We start from the raw sequence: 25,489 nt of genomic DNA on the forward strand, positions 1-25,489 counted from the left end.
TGATTCCAGACTAAACCACAATTAATAGAAGTAGTTGGGATGGGCTTTTGTTGCATACTGAAGCCCAGCAGCATGGTTAGAGCAACTTTTCTGCCCAGAATTCTGTAAGTTTCATAGGTTTTCTTGTTCTGTGTAAATTCATATAAATTCATAGCAGGCAATTGTCTTTGTAGTGATAAAGAACAAGATTTGTCAAGATATGTCTCTGTTACCCTTGTAACTGATAAGAAACATATTGAAATGGGAAACTGCATAACGCAAGATAAGATTCATAATGCCCAGATAAAGAAAGATGTGACTTTGAAGTGGTTCAGTTGTGAAGCCAAACTCACTTTCCTTCACATGCAGCAGTTACCTCTTTTTAGGCAAACCATAGCTTACAGTTTTGCGTTAACCAGAACACTATGGTTTGTGCTTGCCCTGTAAACAAGAATTGAAACCCATGATATTTTTCAATTCATAGTTTTCTTTTTGAGGCAAAACAAAAGTCTAATTTTTAGGGGAACCATGAAAGGAGGGAAACCATTTATGAAATGAGTGGGAGTAGGGAGCATGTTGACCTGAGCATGTAGACCAGTTAGACGTGTTCATGTAAAGACAAAGTATGATTTGGCATTACATTTAGACCTGGGGTGTGTGTGTGTGTGTGTGTGTATCTCACTATAGTTCAACAGTGGCTTTCAAACTTTGTTCCAGGGAACCTAGGGCTTACTCAGTGAGAAGTTTAGTAATGCTGAACAAGGTTCCCTGGAAAAGTTTGTTCATCATTACTTATATTTTCCTGCAGCATTCATGGGAGTACTAGGTCTGTTCTAGGGGCACTCTCCCACTTTGTATAGAGAAAGAGTGAAAGTCTAGCAGAGCTGGCAGTGTGCCTTCTGAACTGTGTGTGTGCACGCGTGTGTACACTTACCCTAGAAAGTTATGTAAAGCATACGACACTTACTCTAGGGTTCCTTAAGTCTACTCCACTTCACTGTGGGGAGGAGTTGCGGTGGACCACATGGCAACCCACTCTCCTCCGGGGGCTGGGGATGAAGTCCCGTGTTGCCCAAGGGATCCTGGCCACATCATTGTCCAGCCAGCCAATCCAGTGGCTGGGGGGGCATGGCTGGGACCATTTAAGCTGAGGTACGAGCCAGAGGGCTTCCTCTTGGCTCGCTTCTTCAAACTCCTGCCCTCCCTCCCTATTTTCAGGTTTCTTTTTTGTTCGCCTTGCTATGGACCTCGGTTGGTCACCATTGAGGGGCCTGGTAGGATTTTTTCCACTTGGCAAAATTGGCATGGGGCCATTTGGTTTTCACCTACCTTGTAGCAATGGTCACAACTTTGTAAGGTTTTGTGGTTAGGCACTGTTTGACCTTATGATGGGGAAGGGGAGGTGTGGCCATCATCTGCCCCTCCAAGCTTAAGGGTATTCTGTTAAAGGAATCTGGGGGGGGGGTGAATCTTGTCCGAAGCCCGGGGCAGGGTAGGGCCATGACATGACCCCACCGGGAACATCTGGGGGAGCTCGAATTGGTCTGCATCAATGGGGCTCCCATTTCTGGTGGTTTACCCTTACTGGTCTTCCTGCACAATGGGCAGGAGTCAGATAATCGGGTCCATTCAATGCCTAAGCCAATACCACTCACAGTCTGTAATCAATAAAGTTGTGGCCAAAATTTGCCCAATAACATTAACATAATGTCTGTGTCCTGGTGTCTTATTCTTTACGAGGGGGTGGTTGCAGGAGCTAGACACGCAACAGATGAGTTATTGTGGAACAGGTTTCCCAGAGGGTCGTTCAGAAACCATGTTTTACATGACAGTTCCTGATCTGATGTTTTCATTTTAGACTACAGTCATGTTTTTCTTTGGTTTTCAGATGGTGAATTAAATATTTTCCTGGCAGACCAAAAAGAACCCTATTTTAAGCCCAAAGTCAAATTATTATTAACGTAAGTATCTCTTTATAAGGTATGTTAAATACATCTGATATATAGCAGACTGAATTCTGTTCTCATCCCATCAGAACAGGCATAAGCCTTTCCAAAAGGCTGTTGTGTGCTATTTGTTATAACTGTCTGATTGCTGAACTTAAATGAGCTGTCCAAATGCTGAATTTATTTACCATGGGATTTAAGTCTGAAGGTTGTGGCTTGTGGTTTTGTGATTTGCACATAGGAAACTTGTGGTAACCTGATATGTGATAACCTTCATAATTAGTGGCTTGTAGACTAGAAATGACACTTTACATTAAGAATTGGGCAGAGCAATCCTGAACATGTTTGTTATGGAAATTACTGTCCAATAAGTTTGTTTAGGATTGCAGTTTTGAATACTGGCATTGCCATTAGTTTGTGAAAAATTACTGAGAAAATATTCCACTTCTTTCTTATGCTACAGACAAGGGCATGTTTAATTTTTCCTCATTTTAAACCCAGCTGAAGCATTTTTTTGTGGGGGAGAGCCTTTGGGGAACTTATTCTAGGAATGCCTCTTATCTCCTTGTGTGTGACACGTAGAAAAGAATCCTGTGCACCACCAAGTGTTACTTAGGGGATCATTCTTGGTTGGTGCAGGGAACTGAAAATGTGAGCCAAGGTAGAGACACTGGCTCTATTGGTAGACTTTGGAATGGATGTTAGCCCTGCCATTTGCCTAATGTATGCCATAATAAACTTTCTATTTATCTTTCAAAAGCTTTATGATGACAGTCCTTCTTTTCCGCTCGCTCCTTCTCTGTCCAGGGTTTCACCTTTGAGTCTATATTCTATGTGGAAGCAATTTATTAAGCCCTATTTTAAAAGCATGAAATAGATTCAGCAGTTGGAAACACCTCAGGAGTTTTGTGGGCAGAATATAGAGAATGATATAAGCTCAAATATTGTGCTGCATTAGAAGAGGAATTATGTGCAAGAATTATGTGCAAATCACTGTTAAAGAAAGCATGATTGTTTTCAATCACACACTAAGTAATTAACAATACTTTACCTTTTTTAATTTTAGAAATGTGGTGATAACCAGTGTGGTTCCTGGTGATTATGATGGTGATTCACAAATGGATGTCCTCCTGACAACTCGTCCTCAAAAACAACCTAACGCTGACCTATCAGTTTTAATTTTCTGGGGAAATAATCAAACTTTAGGTAGGCAATACCATTTTAAAATTTATAGAAAGTGATAATCAAGTTCAGTCCTGTAGGATGTCTAGCCATTGCCCTGTTCACATGTATGGAGAGGGGGTTGGAGAGTTAGTGTCGTACTTGCTCATGCCACCATTGACTTCCATGTGTTCAAGGGCCCTATGGGTACGGTACCTTCACACATAGGTAAGGGCCATGGGTCAATAGTAGAGCACATCTAAAAGGGTCCAGGTCCCAGGCATTTCCAAGTAGGACAGGCAAAATCCACTATCTGAAACCCTGGATAGATAGACAGACAGATTGTCTGGTTTAATATAAGGCAGCTTCCTATGTTCACACATACACCACTATTGTTTTGGGGTAGAGTGAATATACCTAGTTCAGATCTGTCCTTTCTAGGCACACAGGCAATAGACAACAATTTTATGACTTCCTTTACTCTGTAATGTAGCAATAATAATGCCTCATAAGGGTTCGCGTAATGGATATTGATACACGATTAGACTGTTGGGATATATGTTCAAGTAATGTGTGGAGCCAGATCCTCACACAGTCTCTGTCTCATACCTTCATGCACTCACACACTCAGACTGCTATCTATGGAAACAAAGGGCATATATTTAATTCTTAGCAGCTGCACTCCTGTTTCTCTTTCCAAGGACATTGTAAAAAAAAAAAAATCTGGTAAGTTTTAGAGGGGGGAAAGATCCTCTCTAACACTTTCTTTAGTGACTGCACAAAAAGCAAAAGGGACTCCTTAATCCCAGCAGAAGAATGCAAATAATGTCAGTGCACAACTGAACAGCAAGTACTGCCTTAACAACTATTCAGAGCCTCAAAATGTACCTGCATCCAGAAAATTGTGTGCATGCAGTTATAAAATCTATGAACAGTTCTTGCATATTTGCAAGGAACACAAGTCTATGTCCCTGCTTCTATATACTCCTCTCTGATTTGATCTGGCAGCGTATCTTCTTCTCAAGAAAGAAACTGCATTTGCTCAGTTTGCATGACATCAAAACTCTTTCCCCACTTAGCAGCTCCCCACTGACCAGCTCATGGGCAGGAGGAGACCCAGAAGGCTGGATTAAGTCCTGTGGGCCAAGGGGTTCCCCATTCCGGGTTTAGTGCTACATGCACATCAGCTGATTAAAAAGTGTTAATTTAAATGAACTGTATTAATAGTCAGCCCACAGAATTAAATCAGAATGCTTGAAATACTTAGCAGTTGAGAGAACCGAGGTTAACAACTGTATTTTTTCTTTCCTTTCAGATGTAAATCGTAAGTTTGTATTAAATAAAACATTTCATGATGAGCCACTAATCATGGAGTAAGTATATGTTCATTATTATGAGAAGAGTTTACAACTGTAAATTAGAATACAACAGAGAAGATATAGTTGACTCTCTGTGCAGTGTCCACTCTGAAATAAACTCAATTGAGTTCAGTGGGACTTTTTCCCCAGGAAAGTGAATATAGGATTGCAGTGTAAAAGTACTAATCATTTAAAATGTGGTATTTAGCCAACCTCTGTTCTTCAGATTTTAAGAAAGGGCTGTAGCTCAATGGCAGAGCGCCTGCTTTGCATGCAGAATGTCCCAATTCAATTGGCTGCATCTCCAGGTAAAGAGAGACCTTTGTCTGAAACCCTGGATGGACACTGCCAGTGAATGTGGACAATACAGAGCTTGATAGACCAGTGACCTGATTTGCTATAAGACAGTTTCATATTTTTCTAAGCTTCTGCATACTTGGGGGGGCAGTATTAAACTTAGGGGAAGAAGAATTGTCATATTATTGACAGAGCAGCTGGAAAGTTCAGCTTATCGTTGTTGCTTCTGCAGTTTCAATGGTGACTTAATTCCTGATGTATTTGGAGCTACAAGTGATTCTGACAAGCCACAGGTACTGCTTGGCAGGTAAGCTGAATTCATTCATTACCTTTTGAAAAGATGCAATGTTGAGTCATAAGTTTCTGTCTTACAGTATTGGTGTCATAAATCCTCCTGCTGTGACAGAATTTTGGGCTTGCACTGAGCTGAGCTTTAGATATGCATTTGGTACTGGAGCTTACAGGGAGGTAGAATTCGGTGTATAATTGCCTCTGTAGACACACCAGCCTGATTTGCACATAACACTTGGTGCATATGAGAAAATATCCTGACTCCCAGAGGGGAGATTGCGGACACTTTGCTCTTTCCAAGTCATTTGCCACTGAGCTGATCCATGGTTTGGCTTGGTGTGCTGTCTGAACCTCAGCTTGTGGTTTAGCACTCTCTAGACAAACCATGTGCCATAAGTCATAGGACAGATCTTGGTTACATCTTATGGTTTGTCTGGAGAGAGCAAAGCCAAACCACAACTTTTTACAGCACAATGTGACAGCAAATTGAGTGATGGGGAGCAAGGCGGTCGTATTCTCCTCTCTGGAAGCCTGCATGTTTGCTCATTCACACTGAGTAATGGTTTGGCATAGCATTACATACCAACATTTATGTGTGCTTTATCACATTTTGGCATCTTTATCGCTTGTCCTGTATCATGACCGAAAAGGAGGCCTTGTAAGTGATTGAGAGCAGATTATGTGCTCTCTGATACAAATCCCTACTTTCCTTCTCTTGTGGACTCCCAAAGGCATTTGACTGACTACTGAGGGAAGAGAATGCTGGACTAGACAGGAGTTTGGTCTGATCCAACAAGACTATTCTTACACGGTTTGTTTGAGCAGTAGTTAAGAATTACTTCTGCACTATGATGCTTGCCATTGTTAGTTTCACACTTAATCAGGATTTGCAAATGAGCTTTAAACCAGTGTTTCCCAACCGGTGTTCCGCGGCACACTAGTGTGCCGTGGAACATTGCCTTGTGTTCCGTGGGAGGGAGGCGGGCGAGTCGGGCGGCGAGAGGCGGGGCGGCGGCGGCGAGGAGAGGCCGCCCAGCGCGGGGCTCTCGCCGTCTGCCTGCCTGGCCGCCTGCGAGCTCGGCGGGCAGCGCTTCCGTCCACAGCGCCCGCCTCTCATTCATAGGCGCCCCCCCAATAATTAAAAAAATTATTGCGCGCCTTGGCTCCCTCGTCGCGCGCCTTGGCTCCCGCGGCCGGCGAGGGGAGCCCGGGCCGCGCGCGGCTGCTGCTGCCGCCGCCTCTCCGGGCGGGAACGCTGCGGGTGCGCGAGGGAAGAGGGCGGCCCCCGGGGGCTGGGAGAGCCGGGCTGCCGTGGCCGAGAGGGCTGCTCTGCCGGGCGCCTTGGCTCCCTCGTTGCGCGCCTTGGCTCCCGCGGCCGGCGAGGGGAGCCCGGGCCGCGCGCGGCTGCTGCTGCCGCCGCCGCCTCTCCGGGCGGGAACGCTGCGGGTGCGCGAGGGAGGAGGGCGGCCCCTGGGGGCTGGGAGAGCCGGGCTGCCGTGGCCGAGAGGGCTGCTCTGCCGGGCGCCTTGGCTCCCTCGTCGCGCGCCTTGGCTCCCGCGGCCGGCGAGGGGAGCCTGGGCCATGCGCGGCTGCTGCTGCCGCCGCCGTTTGTGGTCATGGCGGAGCTGCCATGCCACCTAGGGAGGAGGGGAGAGGGGGCGGGGGGGCAGGCGGTGAAGGGGGCTTGGCTGCCCCTTGCAGGCTCAGGTGTGCACAGGTGGGTCCCTGGCCATCTGCATCTCTGTGTGTTGATCAATTGGAGGGGGGAAGGCAGGTAGAATTTGCAGCCTCTCAGGCCAGGAAGGGGGAAAGATTTGGGGTCTGGTGAATGTCTGGTGCGGTTCTTGTGACGCTCTGGCCATCCTGGGGTGTCCTCGGAGAAGAACTCAGAAAGGCCTGTGGGAAAGATCTGAGCCCTAAACTGGCTTTTCTGGTTCCTGGAGGGAGGCGAGAGCTGAGCTGCCGGTTCTTAGGAATGTCCTCCTCCTCCTCCTCTCTCTCTCTCTCTCTCTCTGGCTCTTCCCGCCCAGGGCTTGTGGGCATCTGCTCTGAGAGGAAGATGAAGGTGACTTCCCTTAAAGGTCATGGAATCATAGAGGTGGAAGGAACCCAAAGGTCATCCAGTCCAACCCCCAGCAATTCAGGACTCACAGCTAAAGCATCCCTGGCAGATGCCCCCCCCCGACCTCTCCCTAAAAGCCCCTTCCCCTGTCTGACTGCTCTCACCACCAGAAAGGCCTTCCTAATGTTTTGTGGGAATCTCCTTTCTTGTTTCTTTATATTTTATTGAGAGTATTACAAGGAGTTAAATTGGCGGGGGGGGAGGGGGAATAAAAAGGTTACATGCATTAAAAATAAATAGAAGCAGAGGAAAAGAGCAATAACAAAATAGCAATGGAATATAATTAAGCCTACAGAGCTATATATGCAAATGGATCTACTTATTCTTTCCCTTGAAGATACATTGATTCGTTTTTTACTGTGGTTTCGATCAATACTTTCCAAAGATCTTTACATTTGTCCATGCATGATCTTTGTCTGAAAGCTCATGGGTTGCAGGAGTTGTCATAGGAGGTTATATTTTTGACCTTCCAACTGTTATGGAAATTACAGGGGGGGGCGCATCTTTAAAGTTGTTAAATGTTGCAAATATGCCTGAATGTACCCTTTCAACTTGACAGCTCAGGGAAGTTACCTAGATAAAATCCTGTAACACAATGTATCAGCCTTAATCATTTTGCAGATGTTAAGGGGGGGCAGAGCCTGCAGCCACCATCCCTTTCCGGTGGGGAGGAGGCAGAGGAAAGACAGGAAGCTTTTCCCTGCAGAGTTAGACCCCTTGGCTGCGTGGCCCTGTGGCAAGAGTGCATTCCCCTTTACACAGGAGGGGAGGGAAAAAAATTGAAACTTACACTTTCGTGCGTCCCTCCTGGCGCGACGCTGCGCGCTGACGTCACGGGGCTGTAATGGTGGTGTGCCTCGAGATTTTTTTCATCAAACAAGTGTGCCTTTGCCCAAAAAAGGTTGGGAAACACTGCTTTAAACCATGGTTTCAGATCCTTGCAAAAGGACTCTAACATAAATGATAATATAACAGTGTGGATGGTGGTGTTAAACCATGGTCGATGCAAACAAGAGCTTGGAGGGAAATTTTGTGCTGAAAATGTGGAAGGGTGCATGACTTTTTGCGTGCTGATGTTTCAGCTCTAGCTGCTGTGTTTCTTTTTATTTATCAAATCAATTTTACGAAACACTATAAACACAAAATTACCAATATTCACAAATTATGAACACAAATGTATGTTATTCAGAATAATATCTAAACCTATACATTATCCAATTAAAATTGAATTGTTAGTTTACTTGAATCTTATTAAACAAATTAGATTCTACATCTGACTGCTGTGTTTCTTTACAATACTGCAATGGAACAAGTCTGTGATGGTTGGTCACTAGGAACAATAGAGAAAAGAATGGCAGAATGGAAAGAAGCCTATTGTAGAAGCTTAGTGTGAGCTGACTTGTTGAAGGCATAAATGCACAACGCTTGTGCTTACCAAGATAAGGCAGTACAGTGGTGCCCCGCAAGACGAATGCCTCGCAAAACGAAAAACTCACTAGACGAAAGAGTTTTCCGTTTTTGAGTTGCTTCGCAAGACAAATTTCCCTATGGGCTTGCTTCGCAAGACGAAAAACGAAAACGTCTTGCAAGTTTGTTTCCTTTTTCTTAACACCGTTAATACAGTTGCGACTTGACTTCGAGGAGCAACTCATAGAACGCAGTGTGGTAGCCTTTTTTGAGGTTTTTGAAGACTTTGGTGATTTTTGAAGCTTTTCCAAAACTTCTTTTAAACTTTTTAAAACTTTTTTGGGGGGGGTTTGGATTTTGGGTTGGGGGGTTTGGAATTCAAGGACTTGGTGTTGGGGAGGGGATTGCAAGAATCTGGAAGCTTGTGTTTTTTTTTCCTGCATTTTTATGATTTTCTGTGACCATTGGGCCACTCTGCTGTTTTTTTTAAAAAAATCTGGATTTGAATTTCTGTGTGGTGGGTGGCTGGGGGAACAGTTGAGGAGGGGTTTGCAAGAATCTGGAAGCTTGTTTTCCCCCCTGCATTTTTATGATTTTCTGTGACCATTGGGCCACTCTGCTTTTCTTAAAAAAAAATTCTGGATTTGAATTTCTGTGTGGTGGGTGGCTAGGGGAACAGTTGAGGAGGGGGTACTTAAGCAAGTAGCAAAGAGTGGAAGAGGAACCTTCTTCGAGTTGTCCCCCAGAGTCTTAGAAAATGTACTGTACACTTTGTTGATTTTTAAATGTTTTTCTGTCATGTTTAGAAACTTAATTTATTGTTCCTTCAATTTTTGAAATGCTCTTTACAGTATGTGTGATTTTAAAGAGCACTTAATAAACTCTTGTTGTACCAAATTTGGCTTTGTTTGGACTTCTTTTTGACCATAGGAACGCATTAATTGAATTTCAATGCATTCCTATGGGATTTCGTGCTTCGCAAGACAAAAAATTCGCTAGACGAAAAAACTCGCAGAACGAATTAATTTCGTCTTGTGAGGCACCACTGTAATTGCTATGGCTGGGGCTGTTGGGAGTTGAGTTGCAGGTTCCTCCTGTTGTTAGAGGAAATCATCTTAGAAGAGGCATCCTTTCCTGTTTGTGAGAGAAGGGAGGGTGCCTCTTTTTAGGAGTACTGTATATTTGCTATCTATTATGTTGCTAGAAATCATCCTTTTAATAGTAATTTTAAAAATCATTTGGGTAATAAGTTGTGGCTCTATTTGAAAATCAAATAGGGCCATGTGCCCTATTTTTTACATTTTTTACATGTGCTCCTCTTTTCTAAATCAGGATATTAAATAAATTAATCCACATGATCAATTGTTTAATGTTTCCATCGTTTTAGAGGTATATATGAACACTAGGGGCTGCTGCGCCTTTGCTAACTGCCCTTCCCCACCACCTGACCAAACCCCTCCACACACAGCTCGCTCCATTCCCCATACCATTTTAAAGGAGGGAGGAAGCATATCACAGAGTAACTTACTAAACTTCTATGTGAAGCCTTTCCCTGTGTGTTAAACCTTGCTGTAGGTGCCTTTGACAAAGCAGGGTGGTGCTTCACAGCTCCACCTCCTCCATTAAACAGCTCTCCTGAGCCACTTGCTACCCATACCACTTCCTTGCTCACCTGCCTGCTATTTGTCATGCTGCAGTTGTTGTGGCTGCCTATGCATTGAACCAAAGGCAAACTATTCTGGAAGCTCTGCAAATGCCATCTTAGTAGTCAATATAATCCCACAATTAATAGGTAGTTATTGTAACAATGAGTTCATATATGTTTATATTCACTTGCTTTGGTATAGGCTAATTGACTTGTTTTGAAGCTATCCATATCTGTGAGCTTGGGGTGCTGGGCTCTGAGCACAGAAAGGGGAACGATCTGTTGCCACCTATGCCCTTATCTGGTCAGGTGAAGTCATGGGAAGTCCTGGACAAAGTGGTGTTTGCTGCTTTGTGTATAAAGAACATAGGAACATTTACTTGGGCATGGACAAACCATCTCCTTGATGCGATGCCCTGTAAATGCTGGGAGACATGGCAGGCTGATTTACTGTAAGTCTAGACCAGGGCTCAGCAAACATTTTCAGCAGGGGGTCAGTCCACTGTCCTTCAGACCTTGTGGGGGGGGCAGACTATATTTGGGGGGGCGGGGGGAGATGAACGAATTCCTATGCCCCGCAAATAACCCAGAGATGCAATTTAAATAAAAGAACACATTCTACTCATGTAAAAACACCAGGCAGGCCCCACAAATAACCCAGAGATGCATTTTAAATAAAAGGACATATTCTACTCATGTAAAAACACGCTGATTCCTGGACTGTCCGCAAGTCGGATTTAGAAGGCAGTTGGGCCGGATCCAGCCCCTGGGCCTTAGTTTGCCTACCCATGGTCTAGACCTTTCTTTTAATGAAGCACTAGAACTAATTGTTCTGGTGTTTTTGACATCCTTCTTTGGTATCCCTGGACCCAGCCACTCCCACGAGCTCTTTGGGCTTAATGGATCAGGGCAGCCTGTTGGTGGCTGTGCGAACTGCGGAGTATGATGACAGGCTTACATTTTTATGTATGTAGGAAGATAGACATATGGAAGGGTACTGAGTGCAGAATAAATCCAGGTGTCTGAAGCCTTTGACAGATGTTTCAGTTTTATATGTAATCAATGGTGATGCTCATCAGCTCTAAAGGAAATGGTTTGTTGTGAAGTGTTTTGCACTTCCCTGGGGCTTTTTAGCTATTGTGTCAAGAGAAGCGCATTAGACCTAGAGAAGTCAATCAGATTATGCCACTGTTTCCATAGAAACAGTACATCAGTTTTTCTAACTTGTGTCCCCAGGTACTTAAATGTTTTAATTAAGAAACCTATTTGTATCATTCAGGCTAAGAGTACTGTTCTTCAATAAAAAGGTAAAATATTCCCTCATTTAGGTAAATCACCCAGTAATTTAATATATCTATATTAGGATAACTAGATGGATTGTTGTCCTTTTCCGGTTTTTAAGACTTGATTTTTTTCATCTCAGAAATCTGTTTATAACATCTGTTTTTGACAGGGCAAATTATTTTGTGCTATGAAAACAGAAACAGTGTTTAGATGTTGAAATCATTTTAAGTGTCTAGGGGGAAGTTCTTCTGCCCTTCTGAGATAGTTTTATGGCCATTAATCTCTTTCATTTTTATCAAGATGACTTCTGTTTAAAAACTGTGACTTATGGAACAAAGCCTGCACATTCCTCAAGGGTGTGGATGACAGCAACCATAACCTTGCAATGATTGTGTTGGAAGATTTTATCAGCTTTTGAACAAAAAGTCTCCTTGCTCTTTCCTCTCCCCGCCCCCATCCCCAGTGAGGGGGAATAGTTTTAGTAGAAAGTAGCGTGGTTGTTAGAAATAAAAGGTTGAATATTACGGATCACATTATAATAAATTCCTCACAGTGTGTGAAGAGCACAACTCTCCTTTGCATTTCATGCTTTGTCTTTTAAGGGGGAAAGTGTATAAATTCATAGGGAACTTCTGACGAAATTAATGCAGACTTATCAAGGATGGTGTCTTTATCCATTTGGAAATGGAAACATGTGTCTGTCAAATGTAGAGGACATTTTTGGGAAACGTACTTGGACAGCAGTAGGTGCAAAATATGAACAATAGAACTAATAAGTGTGGAATAAAGAAGGGGGGGATAATATATTTCATCCTCTTCCCACTAGGCATGTAGTCGGTTTGCTGTTTGCAGTTTGCTGACTTGTCTCCTTAGAGAAGGGTAGCCAAAATGGTACAGTGATGCCTCGCAAGACGAAAAGAATCCGTTCTGTGATTCTCTTCGTCTAGCGGTTTTTTCGTCTTGCGAAGCAAGCCCATTGACGGATTAGCGGATTAGCGCTATTAGCGGCTTTTAGCGGCTTATCTGCTGATCGGATCAGCTGATAAGCGGCTTAGCGGCTTAGAAAAAGGGGGGCAGCACTTGGCTATCGCTGCCTTTTAAAGGATTCCCTAGAAGCCTTGACTGACATGGAGAAGCCAAAACTGTGTTGTTTTTTTAAAAAACAAAAAGCAAAAACACTACATCTCTATGTTGCCCTTCCTTCAACAAGCTCAGAAGGATGTACCTTTGATATGTAAGGATGGCTTAAGCTGAGATAGAGTAACTTGCTCACGGTCAAGCAGGCTTCATGGTTAAGTTTGAACATGTGTCACCCTGAAGCTAGATCACACAGGCACTCACCTGTCCTGAAGTGTTCATGTTGATGCTGTGGATCATCCAAGTTTTTTCCAGTGTGGTATGTGTCCCTTTATAATGGGGATTAGGACTGTGTGGCCCTCCAGATGTTGTTGGACTACAGTTCCCGTCATTCCTGGCCCTCAGTCATGTTGGCTGGGACTGATGGGTGTGGTAGTTCCAGAACACCTGGAGGGCCACAGGTTCCCCAGACCTACCCTAAATGAAGAAACAGGTAATGTTGGCCTGATCCTACTCGCAACTAGCAGTTTCTTTAATTTATTTTCACCTCCAAATACGTCAAGCAAAGAAGTCAAATTCAATTGAGCTCTTATCATCAAAGGACAGCCTGACTGGGATTTTGTGTGTTTTTTATTTTTTATAAGCCATTAATTTTCAGTTTCTTGCAATGAGTAGGCTTCTGCTTATAAGGGCTGAAGGTTAAATTCTGAGACAAGAAAGGGGCATCGGTTTAAGTAAGAATGAAGACTTTGAAGGAATAAAGTATCTTAAGCCAAATCTTCTTAAAGAATACCTAATCATTGGATGAACTAGTCAGAAGTTCAGCAGGAGCAACAGCAATACCAATTAAGTATGTTTAGGCAACTGTTTGGAAGTAAAAAAAGCTCCCCACCCGGTAAATGACTCAGAGAGATTTCACATAAGCTTTCTTTCTCATTCCTGTTCCAGAGTGCCTTGTCTTATGCAGTTATAGCTATTCTGCATGATCTAAAAATCGAGTTCTTCAAATGTGTAGAATACATTTTCACTATTTGTCTGCTTGCTTAGTCATTTTCACAGAGGCAGAATCTTGGGTATAGTTGTCTGGCTGAGTTCCCAGCTGTGTGTTGCATGGTACTAACAACCTTGTTTGAGATTCCATTTATTTGTTGCTTGGAAATGTTCCTATGAATATGCAGAATACAGGCAAATAAGTATGAAACAGAACAAAAACAAAAATCCTTACCATTGTCACTCAGTGTAAATCAACATATGGAGAGAGAGGAGATGGTGGTAATGCAAAGATCTTTTGGTTAGCAAGTTACAATACTGGGGATGATCGGTGGAATACTAAACAGAGGGAACACATAGCGTTCTGGGCACTACCATTTGAAATTGTTGGCTGGCTTAATTCAAGACAAATTGGCCCGTTGGTTTAGCTAGCTTTGGCGAAATAGGGGCTAATTAAAAGATTAAGATGACAAAATAGGAACATCATATTCCAGAAAATCGACAGCAAATTAGCCCAACAAGCAAGCTCATTGTTAAAAGCAGAAGGCAAGGTAACAACTCTGTAATGGGAGAGTGGTCTTTCTTCTTCTGGAAAATAGAAGTATTATGAATGCAAGTAATGTTTACTCAGATCAAACGTTAGGCAGTGTTAGTCCTTTGAAATGGTATTGTGTTTTTCTGTCCTCTTACTTTGTTCTTCCATTTAAATGAACTGTGTCAAAACAGCATGAGGCTCATTGCATTTTGAAGGCTACCAGGTACATATATTGTAGCATAAGCTCTTTGTCAGCAAAGCCTGCTTTCTCAATTACATGAAATGATCTCCTGAGTATGTATAAACCTAGAGGTTGCTCTCTCTTGCACACATATTATATAACTGAAGTCAAATCAGTTATGTGCAAGTGGTTGAATGCCAACATTGATGATCTTCAGGTGTTAACCTTGTTATTAAAACTAACTGTTAACAATTTCCCTTCATAGGAATTTATCATGGCACATAGCTCTGGACACACAGAAGAAGTTGTACACACCTCACTCCCATGCATTCATTGATCTGAATAATGATTTCACTGCAGGTGAGTCACTACTTTTGAAATATCTTTTAAGTTCAGTTTGGCATTACATCTACAAGCAATTAAACTGAACATTAAGCAACTGCATATGTGTTGAGAAATTTCCAAGGCTGAGTGGCGTCCAGGACTCAGATCCAACAATGTTTTTTCCACGCTGAGAAAAGAATCCAAAACTTAATGGGTTATTCTGTGTCTATGGGAGCCCTATAAGAAAAGCTCCTTTTAGATAAAAGGGGGGCGGGCAGTAAAAAACAGTGCTTGAATTATAGGACAGCATTGTGTTATGGCCCTGTCTTCACAAGATCTCTCTGTCATAGGAGCCAACTCCTAGGAGCCATGGGGGCTTTGGCCCCCACAATAAAATATTTGAGGGGGCAGGGGCCCCCATAGTTGACATTGCTATTCAAATGTTGTGCATGTACCTCATGTGATCAGTTATGCAGGGTGGGGCTTACCTGCCCCCCCAAATATATATTGTCAGGGGATGGTTAGCTGCTTGTGCTTAAAATTGTGCCCCTTCAGAGTTTGTGCGACCCCACAAACCTCTGTGTGTGACAGAGCTCCTCAGACATGTCTGCTCTAGTCACTAGTAGAGTCTGACAGTGGCTGTCTGCGGAAGCGCTTCCAGCAAAGAAGTTCCTTAACGGAAACGCGTCTCCTGGACTCACGGCGTGGCAGCTTCCGGCGAAGCATGGGTCTCCCTGCAGTAGCTTCTGACACCTCCCCGCTATTTTCGCTCGAAGTGTCTCTCACCCCTTTCTCTCCCCTGCTGCTTCCTGCCTGGGCTGCTGCGTCTCTCTCAGCATTACTGAGATCCTCCTCCAGAGACCCCGCGCTCCCCCTGCTGGTCCCTGCTTTGGCTGTTGACTCTCTCCCAGTCTCTGGGAGCCTTACCACTTCCCTTTCCTCCGATGTCAGTTCCCTGACATCCACCTCCCCTCCAGGGCCCCCCTCTCCCCCGCCCCTACTTTCTCCTCTGGGCGGTGAGGAGCTGAAACCCCTAAAAGAATCCTCTTCATCTTCAGACGTCTCGAACAATTCCCTCCATCGGTCTTCGTTCCGACTCGCTGAATCCTCCTCCACCTCGGAATCAGCGAACCCCTCCAATTCTTCTTCGTCGTCGGTGGTGGCGAAGTATTCCCTCCGGAACCTTGCCACTGGCTGGGGTTTTCTAGGGAATCTCTGATGAAAAGTTTCAATCAAAACCTCGTCATCTACATCCTCTGCCCTGACCCAGGTGTTTTCCGACTCCGGCTCCCCTTCCCACATTACCAAATACTCTACTTGCTCTCCCCTCCACCTGGAATCGAGAATCTCCGCTACATGGTAGCTGTGTTCTTTTTCCTCCATAGCTGGTCCCCTATTGACCCTCCCCTCTCTGTCCCCTATATACGGTGACAGCAATGATCTGTGGAACACTGGGTGCAACTTCATGTGGTTCGGTAACCGGAGTCTGAAAGCCACTGGGTTGACCTGTTGCGTGACTTCAAATGGGCCCAATCTTTTGGGTCTTAACTTCTTACAACCTCCTTTAAATGGTAACCCTTGGGTGGACAGCCACACCTGGTCCCCCACCCTAATGCTTTCCCCTTCCCTTCTGGTTTTGTCTGCCTGCCTCTTATATTCCTCCTTCGCCCTGTTTAAATTAAGTTGGAGCTGGCGATGGATCGCTTCCATTTCTTCAACGAACTGTTCTGCGGCAGGAACGCTCCAGTTCTCCCCCTCCCCCCCTGGGAAGGCTCGGGGATGACACCCGTGATTGGCCAAAAAAGGGCTCATCCCCGTGGACACGTTCTCTGCATTGTTATAGGCAAATTCTGCCAACGCCAGCTTCTCCACCCAATCATTCTCTCTGTCATTCACATAACACCTCAAATATTGCTGGAGGACACCATTAGCTCTTTCCGCCTGCCCATTGGTTTCTGGATGACGGGCAGTGGAAAAATTCACCTCTACGTGCAATAAGCTCATGAGCTTCCTCCAGAACCTGGAAGTAAATTGTTTCCCTCGGTCCGAAACCACCCTCAAGGGGGCACCATGCAACCTAAACACATTTTCCACAAACAATTTAGCGGTTTCTTCTGCTGTGACCGCATGTGAGCAGGCTATAAAGTGGGCCATCTTGGTTAACAGGTCTACCACAACCATAATGGCTGTCTTCCCTTTGGACCTGGGCAGATCAGTCATGAAATCTATTGCCACTGCCTCCCATGGTCTTTCCGGCGTGGGTAGTGGTTCTAATAAACCTGCCGGTGCCCGCCTCTCCCCCTTGGCTCGTTGACATCGGTCACACCCTCTCACATATTCCCGCACATCTTCCCTGACCTTGGGCCACCAGAATTCCCTGGTAACCAGCCACATGGTTTTGTGTTGCCCAAAATGCCCTGCTGTGGGGCTATCGTGCAGTTGCTTGAGTACCTTTTCCCTCAATTCCCCTTCAGGTATGTATAACGCTCCCTTGTAGTACAACGCCCCGTTTCTCTCCTCAAAACCCCCGGGTTTGTCTCCCTCCCTCCTGAGACCCCTGAGTTTGTCCTGGGCGTATTCATCCTGCACCGTTCCCTCTACCAGTTCCCTTTGCCCCACCAAAGCCGCCCCACACACCCAGCGGTCCTCGGGAATAACATGGGTCTCTTCGGGTGCACCCTCTCCCTCCAAATATTCAGGTTTGCGTGAGAGAGCGTCCGCCCTAACGTTCTCCGGGCCTGGTACGTAACAAATCTCAAAGTTAAATTTGGAGAACTCCTGGGCCCATCTCAACTGCCTTTGGTTGAGCACTCGCGCAGTTCTCCAATACTCTAGATTCTTATGGTCCGTGCACACTTGCACCTTCTGTTGTGCACCAATTAGTAGGTGCCTCCATCTCCGGAAGGCCTCATAAATCGCAAGAAGTTCCCGGTCGTGCACCGTGTAGTTTCTCTCAGATTTGTTCAGCTTTCGCGAAAAGAAGGCACACGGTCGCCACTCTGACCCCTCCTTCCCCGGCTGCAGAAGAAGCACCGCCCCTATGGCTCTGTCAGAAGCGTCTGTTTCGACCCTCAGCTTTTTTTGTAAATCCACATGTAGAAGTTGTTCGTCAGAGGCGAAGGCCCTTTTCAGTTCCTCAAACGCTCGCTCCGCCTCCCCCGTCCAAACAAACTTCTTTTTGCTGCTGAGACAGTCCGTGATGGGCGCCGTCAGGTGGGCGAAGTTTCGGATGAACTTACGATAAAAGTTTCCAAACCCTAGGAACCTCTGCACATCCTTCTTGGTCTTGGGTGTTTTCCATTCCAGCACCGCTTGAACCTTGCCGGGGTCCATGGCCAACCCCTTGTCTGACAAGCGGTACCCCAGGAATTCCACCTCCTTGGTATGAAACTGACACTTCTCCAGTTTCACCCACAATCTGTTGGCTTGCAGCCTGCTCAACACTTCTCTGACGTCTCTCACATGTTGCTCCTCATTCTCCGAATACACCAACACGTCATCTAAGAAGGCCACGCAATTCTTGTAGAGCAAAGGCCCCAGTACATGGTTCATAAAGGCTTGAAAACACGCGGAGCCTGTTTGTAATCCAAAAGGCATAACGAGGTATTCAAATGCCCCCAAAGGGGTGAACATGGTGGTCTTCCATTCATCCCCTTTCCTTATACGTATCAGGTTGTACGCCCCCCTTAGGTCCAGCTTTGTAAAAATCTTTCCTTTTCGCACCCTGGTCAAAATATCATCAATCCTGGGCATAGGAAAAGCCGCCGGCTCTGTCACTGCATTTAGGGCCCGAAAGTCACATACCAGCCTCGGCTTGTCCGTGTTTTTTTTATCCACAAAAAACACTGGGCTACCCCCCGCTGCCTTGGACTCTCTGATGAAGCCTCTCTTCAGGTTCTTGTCAATGAACGCTCGCAACTCCTGCATCTCCCTGTCTGACATGGCATACAACTTGCCTACAGGAAGCTGTGCTCCAGGGAGTAAATTGATCTGGCAATCAAAGGGCCTATGCGGGGGTAGTTGGTCCGCTTCCTTCTCGCTGAACACGTCGCTGAGATCAGCGTACTGTGGTGGCACCTTCCCCTTCTCCATCACTTCCGTCCCTGCTAGGGTGGCTTGGGCCCCTACTGACCCCTTTTCCCCCCTGCAGTGTTCCAAGCAATGTGCTGAACCGAAGGAAACCACTCTTTGATGCCAGCCCACCAGCGGATCATGTAGGGCTAGCCAGCTCATTCCCAAAATAATGGGAGCGCCTCCCAAGGTGGCCACATTAAACGCTATCAGTTCTGTGTGCCTTGCCACCCTCATTATCATTGGGACGGTCTGCAAGCTGACGCCTCCTCCCAACAGTTCCCTGCCATCAATCGTGGTCACCTGCAGGGGGTTGCTTAAAGGGATAGTCTGTATCTGGTGCTCAGCAGCAAACTCCTTGCTCATGAAATTGCAGGAGCTGCCTGAGTCCAACAGCGCCTTTATTTTTAGGGGGTGTCCATTTTGCAGCTCTAGAGACACTTCAAGCACTAGAGCAGGTCGAGGAGCTTCTGGCACTGGCACTTGGGGAAGGGGCACTTTCACTGCTCTTTGGCCTGGCTGCAGTGCCCTGCTGGCAACCAGGCGTTGTCTTTTACCTGCTCCGTTTCTCCCTGCTCTTCCCCCTCAACAGCTCCCACCATCCCTTGCCATTCCTTCCTCTGGGGGCAGACTCTGGCAAAGTGGCCTGGCTGTTGGCAGAGATAGCATTTCCGGGCTCCCTTTCCCTCCTTCTTCGCCCCCTCACTGGGCTTTGAAACTGCGCGCGCGCGGGCTGTTCCGATTTCCATCGGCTCTGCCGGCGGGAAAGCTGGCTCAGGAATGTCTGGAATGCGTAACTCCTTCCAACGTTCCCCTCTCCCTTCCCGCCTCTCCAAGGCTCTTGCCTCCTGGCGCGCTCCAATGGTCAGCGCAGATTTGGTCAGCTGATCCATAGACCCCGCCCTGGGGCTCCTGGCCAGCTCGTCTTTCACAGCTGAAGAAAGACCTTCTTCAAATAGCATCTGAATGGGTGCCGCCGATAAATCCCACCCCAATCTGTGAATCAGCATGGTAAATTCAGTCCAGTACTCACGGACAGATCTGCTTCCCTGCTTGCAAGCCATTAGCTGTCTGCGTACCAACCCTTCCTCAATATCGCTGGAAAACATGATATCCATTGCACGAAAGAATTTCATAGTGTCCTTTAGGATATCGTTGTGCGTTGCCATCAGGGGTCGAACCCAGTCCCACGCCCCCTTCTCAAGATGCCCAATTACGAACGCAACTCGCGATTCCTCATCAGGGAACTCATCAAACTGCACATTCAGAGCATATTGCATCTCAGTCCTAAAGGCATGGTAATCCTTGGGGTCCCCCCCAAACTTCTGCACCAATCCTGGTACCTTTCTGGGGAACTGAGTGGTTCTCCCCTTTTTGTCAGCATCCTGAGCCCTTCTCTCCTCGAGCCTCGCCGTCTGCAGCGCAAGTTGGACCTCCAGAGCTTGATACCTTTCTTCCAAGCTTGGACCAGCTCCAACCCCTGCGTCTCCGGTTCCGACTGGGTTGCTCATGATGCTTTCTCCTGCACAGGCAGCGTACAGAGACTGTCAGACTGCTGTCAGGGGATGGTTAGCTGCTTGTGCTTAAAATTGTGCCCCTTCAGAGTTTGTGCGACCCCACAAACCTCTGTGTGTGACAGAGCTCCTCAGACATGTCTGCTCTAGTCACTAGTAGAGTCTGACAGTGGCTGTCTGCGGAAGCGCTTCCAGCAAAGAAGTTCCTTAACGGAAACGCGTCTCCTGGACTCACGACGTGGCAGCTTCCGGCGAAGCATGGGTCTCCCTGCAGTAGCTTCTGACACCTCCCCGCTATTTTCGCTCGAAGTGTCTCTCACCCCTTTCTCTCCCCTGCTGCTTCCTGCCTGGGCTGCTGCGTCTCTCTCAGCATTACTGAGATCCTCCTCCAGAGACCCCGCGCTCCCCCTGCTGGTCCCTGCTTTGGCTGTTGACTCTCTCCCAGTCTCTGGGAGCCTTACCACTTCCCTTTCCTCCGATGTCAGTTCCCTGACATATATATATTTTATTCAAGTTGGCACCCTGCTCTCTGTGCCTGGCTGAGGAGCGCAGTCAGGTCTGTAGCTCTCCATCGCTTTGTTTGCACAGGATGTCTGTTCAGAAACATCCATGCTCAGTGCTTTAATGACAAGAGAATCAGGTGTATTCCTTGCTTCACTTTTGAATGCCCCCTTAAGCTTCTCAAAATAGTGCCTAACTTTGTGGAGGGTATTATTTGGCACCCACAGCACTTTGACCAATATAGAAATAGCAACACCCCGGTTTTTAATAATAAAAAAACACTGTTTAGAGCTATAAGTGCATTGCACTTTCCAAAGTATAGAAGGACAGGTACAGCCTCAAAGAGTTTGCCAGCTAAAATTCTACAAGAGAGGAGCCAACAGAAGTACAGAAGCCTTTCTATTGTTGCTTAATTTATTCTTTCATAGTTTAGCTTCTTGTGTTCTTTCTCTTTCCTACTTTTAGTCTGGGATTTTTTTAAATGATGGATTATTGTTTTATACTCATTTTTATGCTTTAGTTGATCTTTTTTTGGAAGGGAAGAGCGGGGTGTAAATTTTTGCATAAATAAATGCAAATTACATTTCAGTTACATGTACTCAGGTTGAGTAGGAGCAGTGTGATACAAATAAATGCAAATTACATTTCAGTTACGTGTACTCAGGTTGAGTAGGAGCCGTGTGATACAGGGACTACAGGCAATGTCCCAAATATTGCATTGAAAATGTGGGATTTGAGAAGGGATTTAAAAAGATTAACAGTGCAAACCTATGCTTGGGTTCAATGGGACTTATCCTAAGGTAAGCGGGTATGAGATGGTAACCTAAACTTGGATTGTAAGGGACACAGTAGGAATGGGGAACTTGGTGCACTCCAGATGTTACTGGACTACAGCTCCCATCATCACTTACCATTGACCAAACTGGGTAGGGCTGATGGGAGCTAGAAGTTCAGGAACATCTGGAGCACCACAGATTCTTCATCTCTGTGAAAGAGGAGGACAACTAAGAAGGGATGCGAATGATCTGTGCCTTGCATGTAAAGAACACGCTGTTTATTTTTGCAACAGATGTAGCCAAAATAGTCACGCCAGCTAAACTATTTTTGACAGTTATATCATTATAAACAGCTTAACAGCTTTAAATTGTGCCTGAAAGGGGAGAGGGATCCTCTCTAGTCTGAGCATCTTTATGCCAATTTAGTTTAGGCCTAATCCATTTTCCAACTGCCACACTCCTTTTCATCTTTTTTAAAAAAAATACTGTATGGATCTGTCCTCTCATTCTATGCTGAAGCACCATGTACATAGATGGTGCTATATAAGTCATAACACAACATTGCAGCAATTAAAACTTTATTTAAAAAGTTGAAATTATTACCAGCAATAATGTAATTATGTAGCAGTTATCTAGGAGACTCTGTTGAAGATTCATAATTTTTCATAATAGAATTCCATGGACAAATCTATGCACTCAAATTCTCACTTAAAGCCAGGATATGGCACCATGCGCTTTCTTGCCCCTTGCATGTGAGCAGCAAAATAAACTGTAAACAATAGCTTTCCCATTAAATGTGAACCCATAAACTACCGTTAATGCCCTGCAAACAAGCCAGAATATTAAGCCTTGATTTAAAATTAGTACCCTGGCTTATTTGTAAGCAAATAAGCGTAGTTTTTGAGGTGGTTCATAACAGAAATGTGTGATTAAGAGCTGAATCCTGGCTTGTTCAACCACCTCTGTATACTTGCATCAGGGCCAGCCCACCCATGAGGTAAGGTGAGACATCTGCCTCAGGCAGCAGAATCCATAGAGGCAGGAGATCTGGCATCCAATGAATGCATTGCCCGCTGCTGCAGTAGCAGCGATGGCTGTGGCACGCTGCTTGGATCTGCCTCTTCCTCACCAGCCCTTACCCCACATGCCATCTCTACAGCGGCCTCTCAGCCCTAGCAGAGAAAGGCGCCATTTTGTGGTTTGCCTCAGGTGCCAAAATATATTGAACCGGCTCTGACCTGCATGCAGCTCGTGTGTATCCTGCCTTATTAATCCAGAGATTGATTGTGTGGACCAGACCCAGTTTGGTAAACTGCATAAGAGTTCTCTCAGCCTTGAAAATAAGTACATCAACCAGAGTGAAAATAGCATTGGCCTAATCAATGAGATACCCTGGAAAAGCATCTGAAATAGTGTTATTTTAATTTGGCTACAAAAACACATTCGTTATTTCAAGAATTATTCCTGGTCTTGAAAACCTCTTTATCAGGGGAATTAATAGTATTGGCCTAAGTAATGTATTTCCATGCATTGCTGAACAAATTCACAGGTTGTTTAGATAAATGTGAAAACGATCCTGCCTAAATAAGTATAGAGCTGCCACCATATTTTCTTGGATATAAAAGTACTTTCAGCATATAAAATATAGACTCCATACAGATAGCCGTGGTGTGAAAGCGACATGGTTTGCTATGAAGGAAACTGTTCAGTCTGAGTATAGTCAGTCAGATTGTTATTGTTTGTAGCCAGTGGCCATTATCATTTTTTGCAGTAGCCATTTCGTGGCAAGTTATACCTGCACTCTTCAGTTCTGCTCAGCTTCATTCACAGTCTTTTTTCCTGTGATGACTTAACCAGTACTGTGCATCCAACGGGCTTTGGATTTGTGGTTATCAAGCACCAGTGCTTGGTAAAGCTGTTTTTTGAACTGAGGTTGTTTGTGATTCTATTATTGTTATTAATTTAATTTATATCCTGCTCTTCCTCCCAAAAGAGCTCAGAGTAGCACAGACACAAACAATAAAGCATGATAAGGTCTTGGTGGGGTCCATTGTTCAATAGAAGAAGCCAGACATCCCACCAGGTAGCACAAGTCCTTGTATTCTATGTTACATACTGGATTGTGACCTAAAGCTTTAAAGAATTGCAAAGAAACCTTTGTGTGATTGTCATATTTGATGGCTTTATCATATATTAGTATTCTCTGTGCAACATTCCTTTTTTTCAGCAGGAATAGTGTAAGAGAGGAAGGAGTAAGGTGTGTAGAAAATTGATGCGATGTATGCAAGAAAACTGAATTAACTGTGCACTTACTCCATGAGTACAGCTCTGCCTCCTCTTCTATCCCATAACCTGCCTTCCTCATTAGGAAAACCCCATGAAAGCCTGTACTAGGAACCCTTCAAGGAAGCTGTGTATGATCTTGTGAGTTATCATCACATGCGTAGAGTCGAGGTTCAGACAGCACAGGAATGAAGGTGCAGAAACTTTAGTGGGAAGAATGTGCATTATAAAACAGACATTTTTGTCTATGTGTGGAAATTGCACAGGTGTCTGCTTGCTTAGATTTTTGCGTCCCAATTTCCTTATGCACAGAATGTGCTTATTGGGAATGTAGAAATCACTGAGTTCCATTAAATCGGCTGCAGTGAAGAAAAATAAGTACGTAAATGTCACACAAGATATCTTCTGTTGGAATAAATGGAAACAATGAGTGTTGGGAAGAGAATTAAGTGGCTGTCTGCAAAGATTTTGCTCAACAGCAGTCAATGCAAATCTCGACGTGTGTTTCCCTCTTTAAACATCTCGTACAGTGTAGGCATTGCAAAAAAGCGTAACCTGATGTGCTGCTGGCTGTTTGCTTGAGATGTTGGATGCTTTGTGTAATCAGTTCTTTGAGGAGGCAAGCAAAGACATTTCAGAGAAAGAGACGGCGCCTTTCTGCCCTGTGCATTGCTAATTGTAATGCAGGTAACATCCCTCCCTACACAAGCAAAGGCGCTTCTTTGTTTACTGCCTGAATTCCTTTCCTTCTAGCAATAAATCTGCTAGTTGGACAATAGTTCACAAACCTGTTCCTAGTATCCTGTTCATTACAAGACTATCTAAAGCCTGAGTTTGAGAATGCAGCCCAATAACTTCGCAATACAAGCTGCCAAATAGAAATTAAAAGCACTCTGGGGTCAGAGCGCATTTGAATTGGAAGGGATAACGGCATCCATTCATAACTACATGTTCATCTCTTATCTGCATTCATCTGCCCTCTTAGCTGCCCTGACTGCACCCTGGCAGAGGATGCCACAGGGAGATTTGGCTGGTACGATCATTAATCCATTTTGGGCACTGCCATTTCTGTGCTGCTCTGATGGTAAACTGCATAGCAGAGTAATGGAGTCCTGCTGCTGCAGTAGCCCTACTGCCAAGGGTGCTGCAGGTTCAAGTGGAGGAGGGTCATGAGATTTACCTAGGCTTCTGGGAAGAGGACAGAGTGGCTCCCTCCCACCCTTCGTTGCTATTGCCATGCGTTTTCTGCTGTCACAAACACTGTCGGTGATCACAGCAAGCAGGGCAGCTGGCCTGTGCCAAGCTGGGAAGGGGGCAGGCAGCAAACCAAGTAGAACAGCAAGAGTTGGTGGCAGCATCAGAGCACAAAGGCTTGCAAATGAATTTTTATTTTCATTATTATTTAATGTATTAACATCTTGCCTTTCCTCCAAGTTGGATTCAAGGCGGCTTAAAACATTTTAAAGCAACATTATGAAATACAAAGTAATAAAAACAAACTAGTTAAGGACAATAATTAAAATGCATCGGAACCCATTTAGAACCTGTAAATAAAATGCAGTTTGACTTGACAGCAGCCCAGGGATCAGTATCATCTGCACCTTAGCGACTTTATTTTAGGAATGCTTATCCTTGCCAATTGTGGCACTTGCGGTGTGGAGTGGGGAAGAAAAGCGAAGCACTCCTCTCTTGGGGAACCTGACAAATCCTTGAAATTTCCTTAGCTGTTGTTGCTGCCCTCTTAATG

The 25,489-nt window shown here is 45.1% G+C and overlaps 1 protein-coding gene across 1 annotated transcript in view; it reads left to right on the plus strand.

Annotated features, from left to right (window-relative positions):
• The window catches only part of ITFG1 (integrin alpha FG-GAP repeat containing 1), a 121,444-nt gene that overhangs the window by 1,518 nt on the left and 94,437 nt on the right, over window positions 1-25,489 (plus strand). The window contains exons 2-6 of the mRNA XM_082232921.1: window positions 1,868-1,940; window positions 2,992-3,131; window positions 4,402-4,459; window positions 4,974-5,048; window positions 14,539-14,633. Of these exons, the coding sequence (XP_082089047.1) occupies window positions 1,868-1,940; window positions 2,992-3,131; window positions 4,402-4,459; window positions 4,974-5,048; window positions 14,539-14,633 (441 nt within the window). The remainder of the gene's footprint in view (window positions 1-1,867; window positions 1,941-2,991; window positions 3,132-4,401; window positions 4,460-4,973; window positions 5,049-14,538; window positions 14,634-25,489) is intronic.

This window comes from Podarcis vaucheri (assembly GCF_965113315.1).
Source record: "Podarcis vaucheri genome assembly, chromosome: 7".
Lineage (NCBI taxonomy): Eukaryota > Metazoa > Chordata > Lepidosauria > Squamata > Lacertidae > Podarcis > Podarcis vaucheri.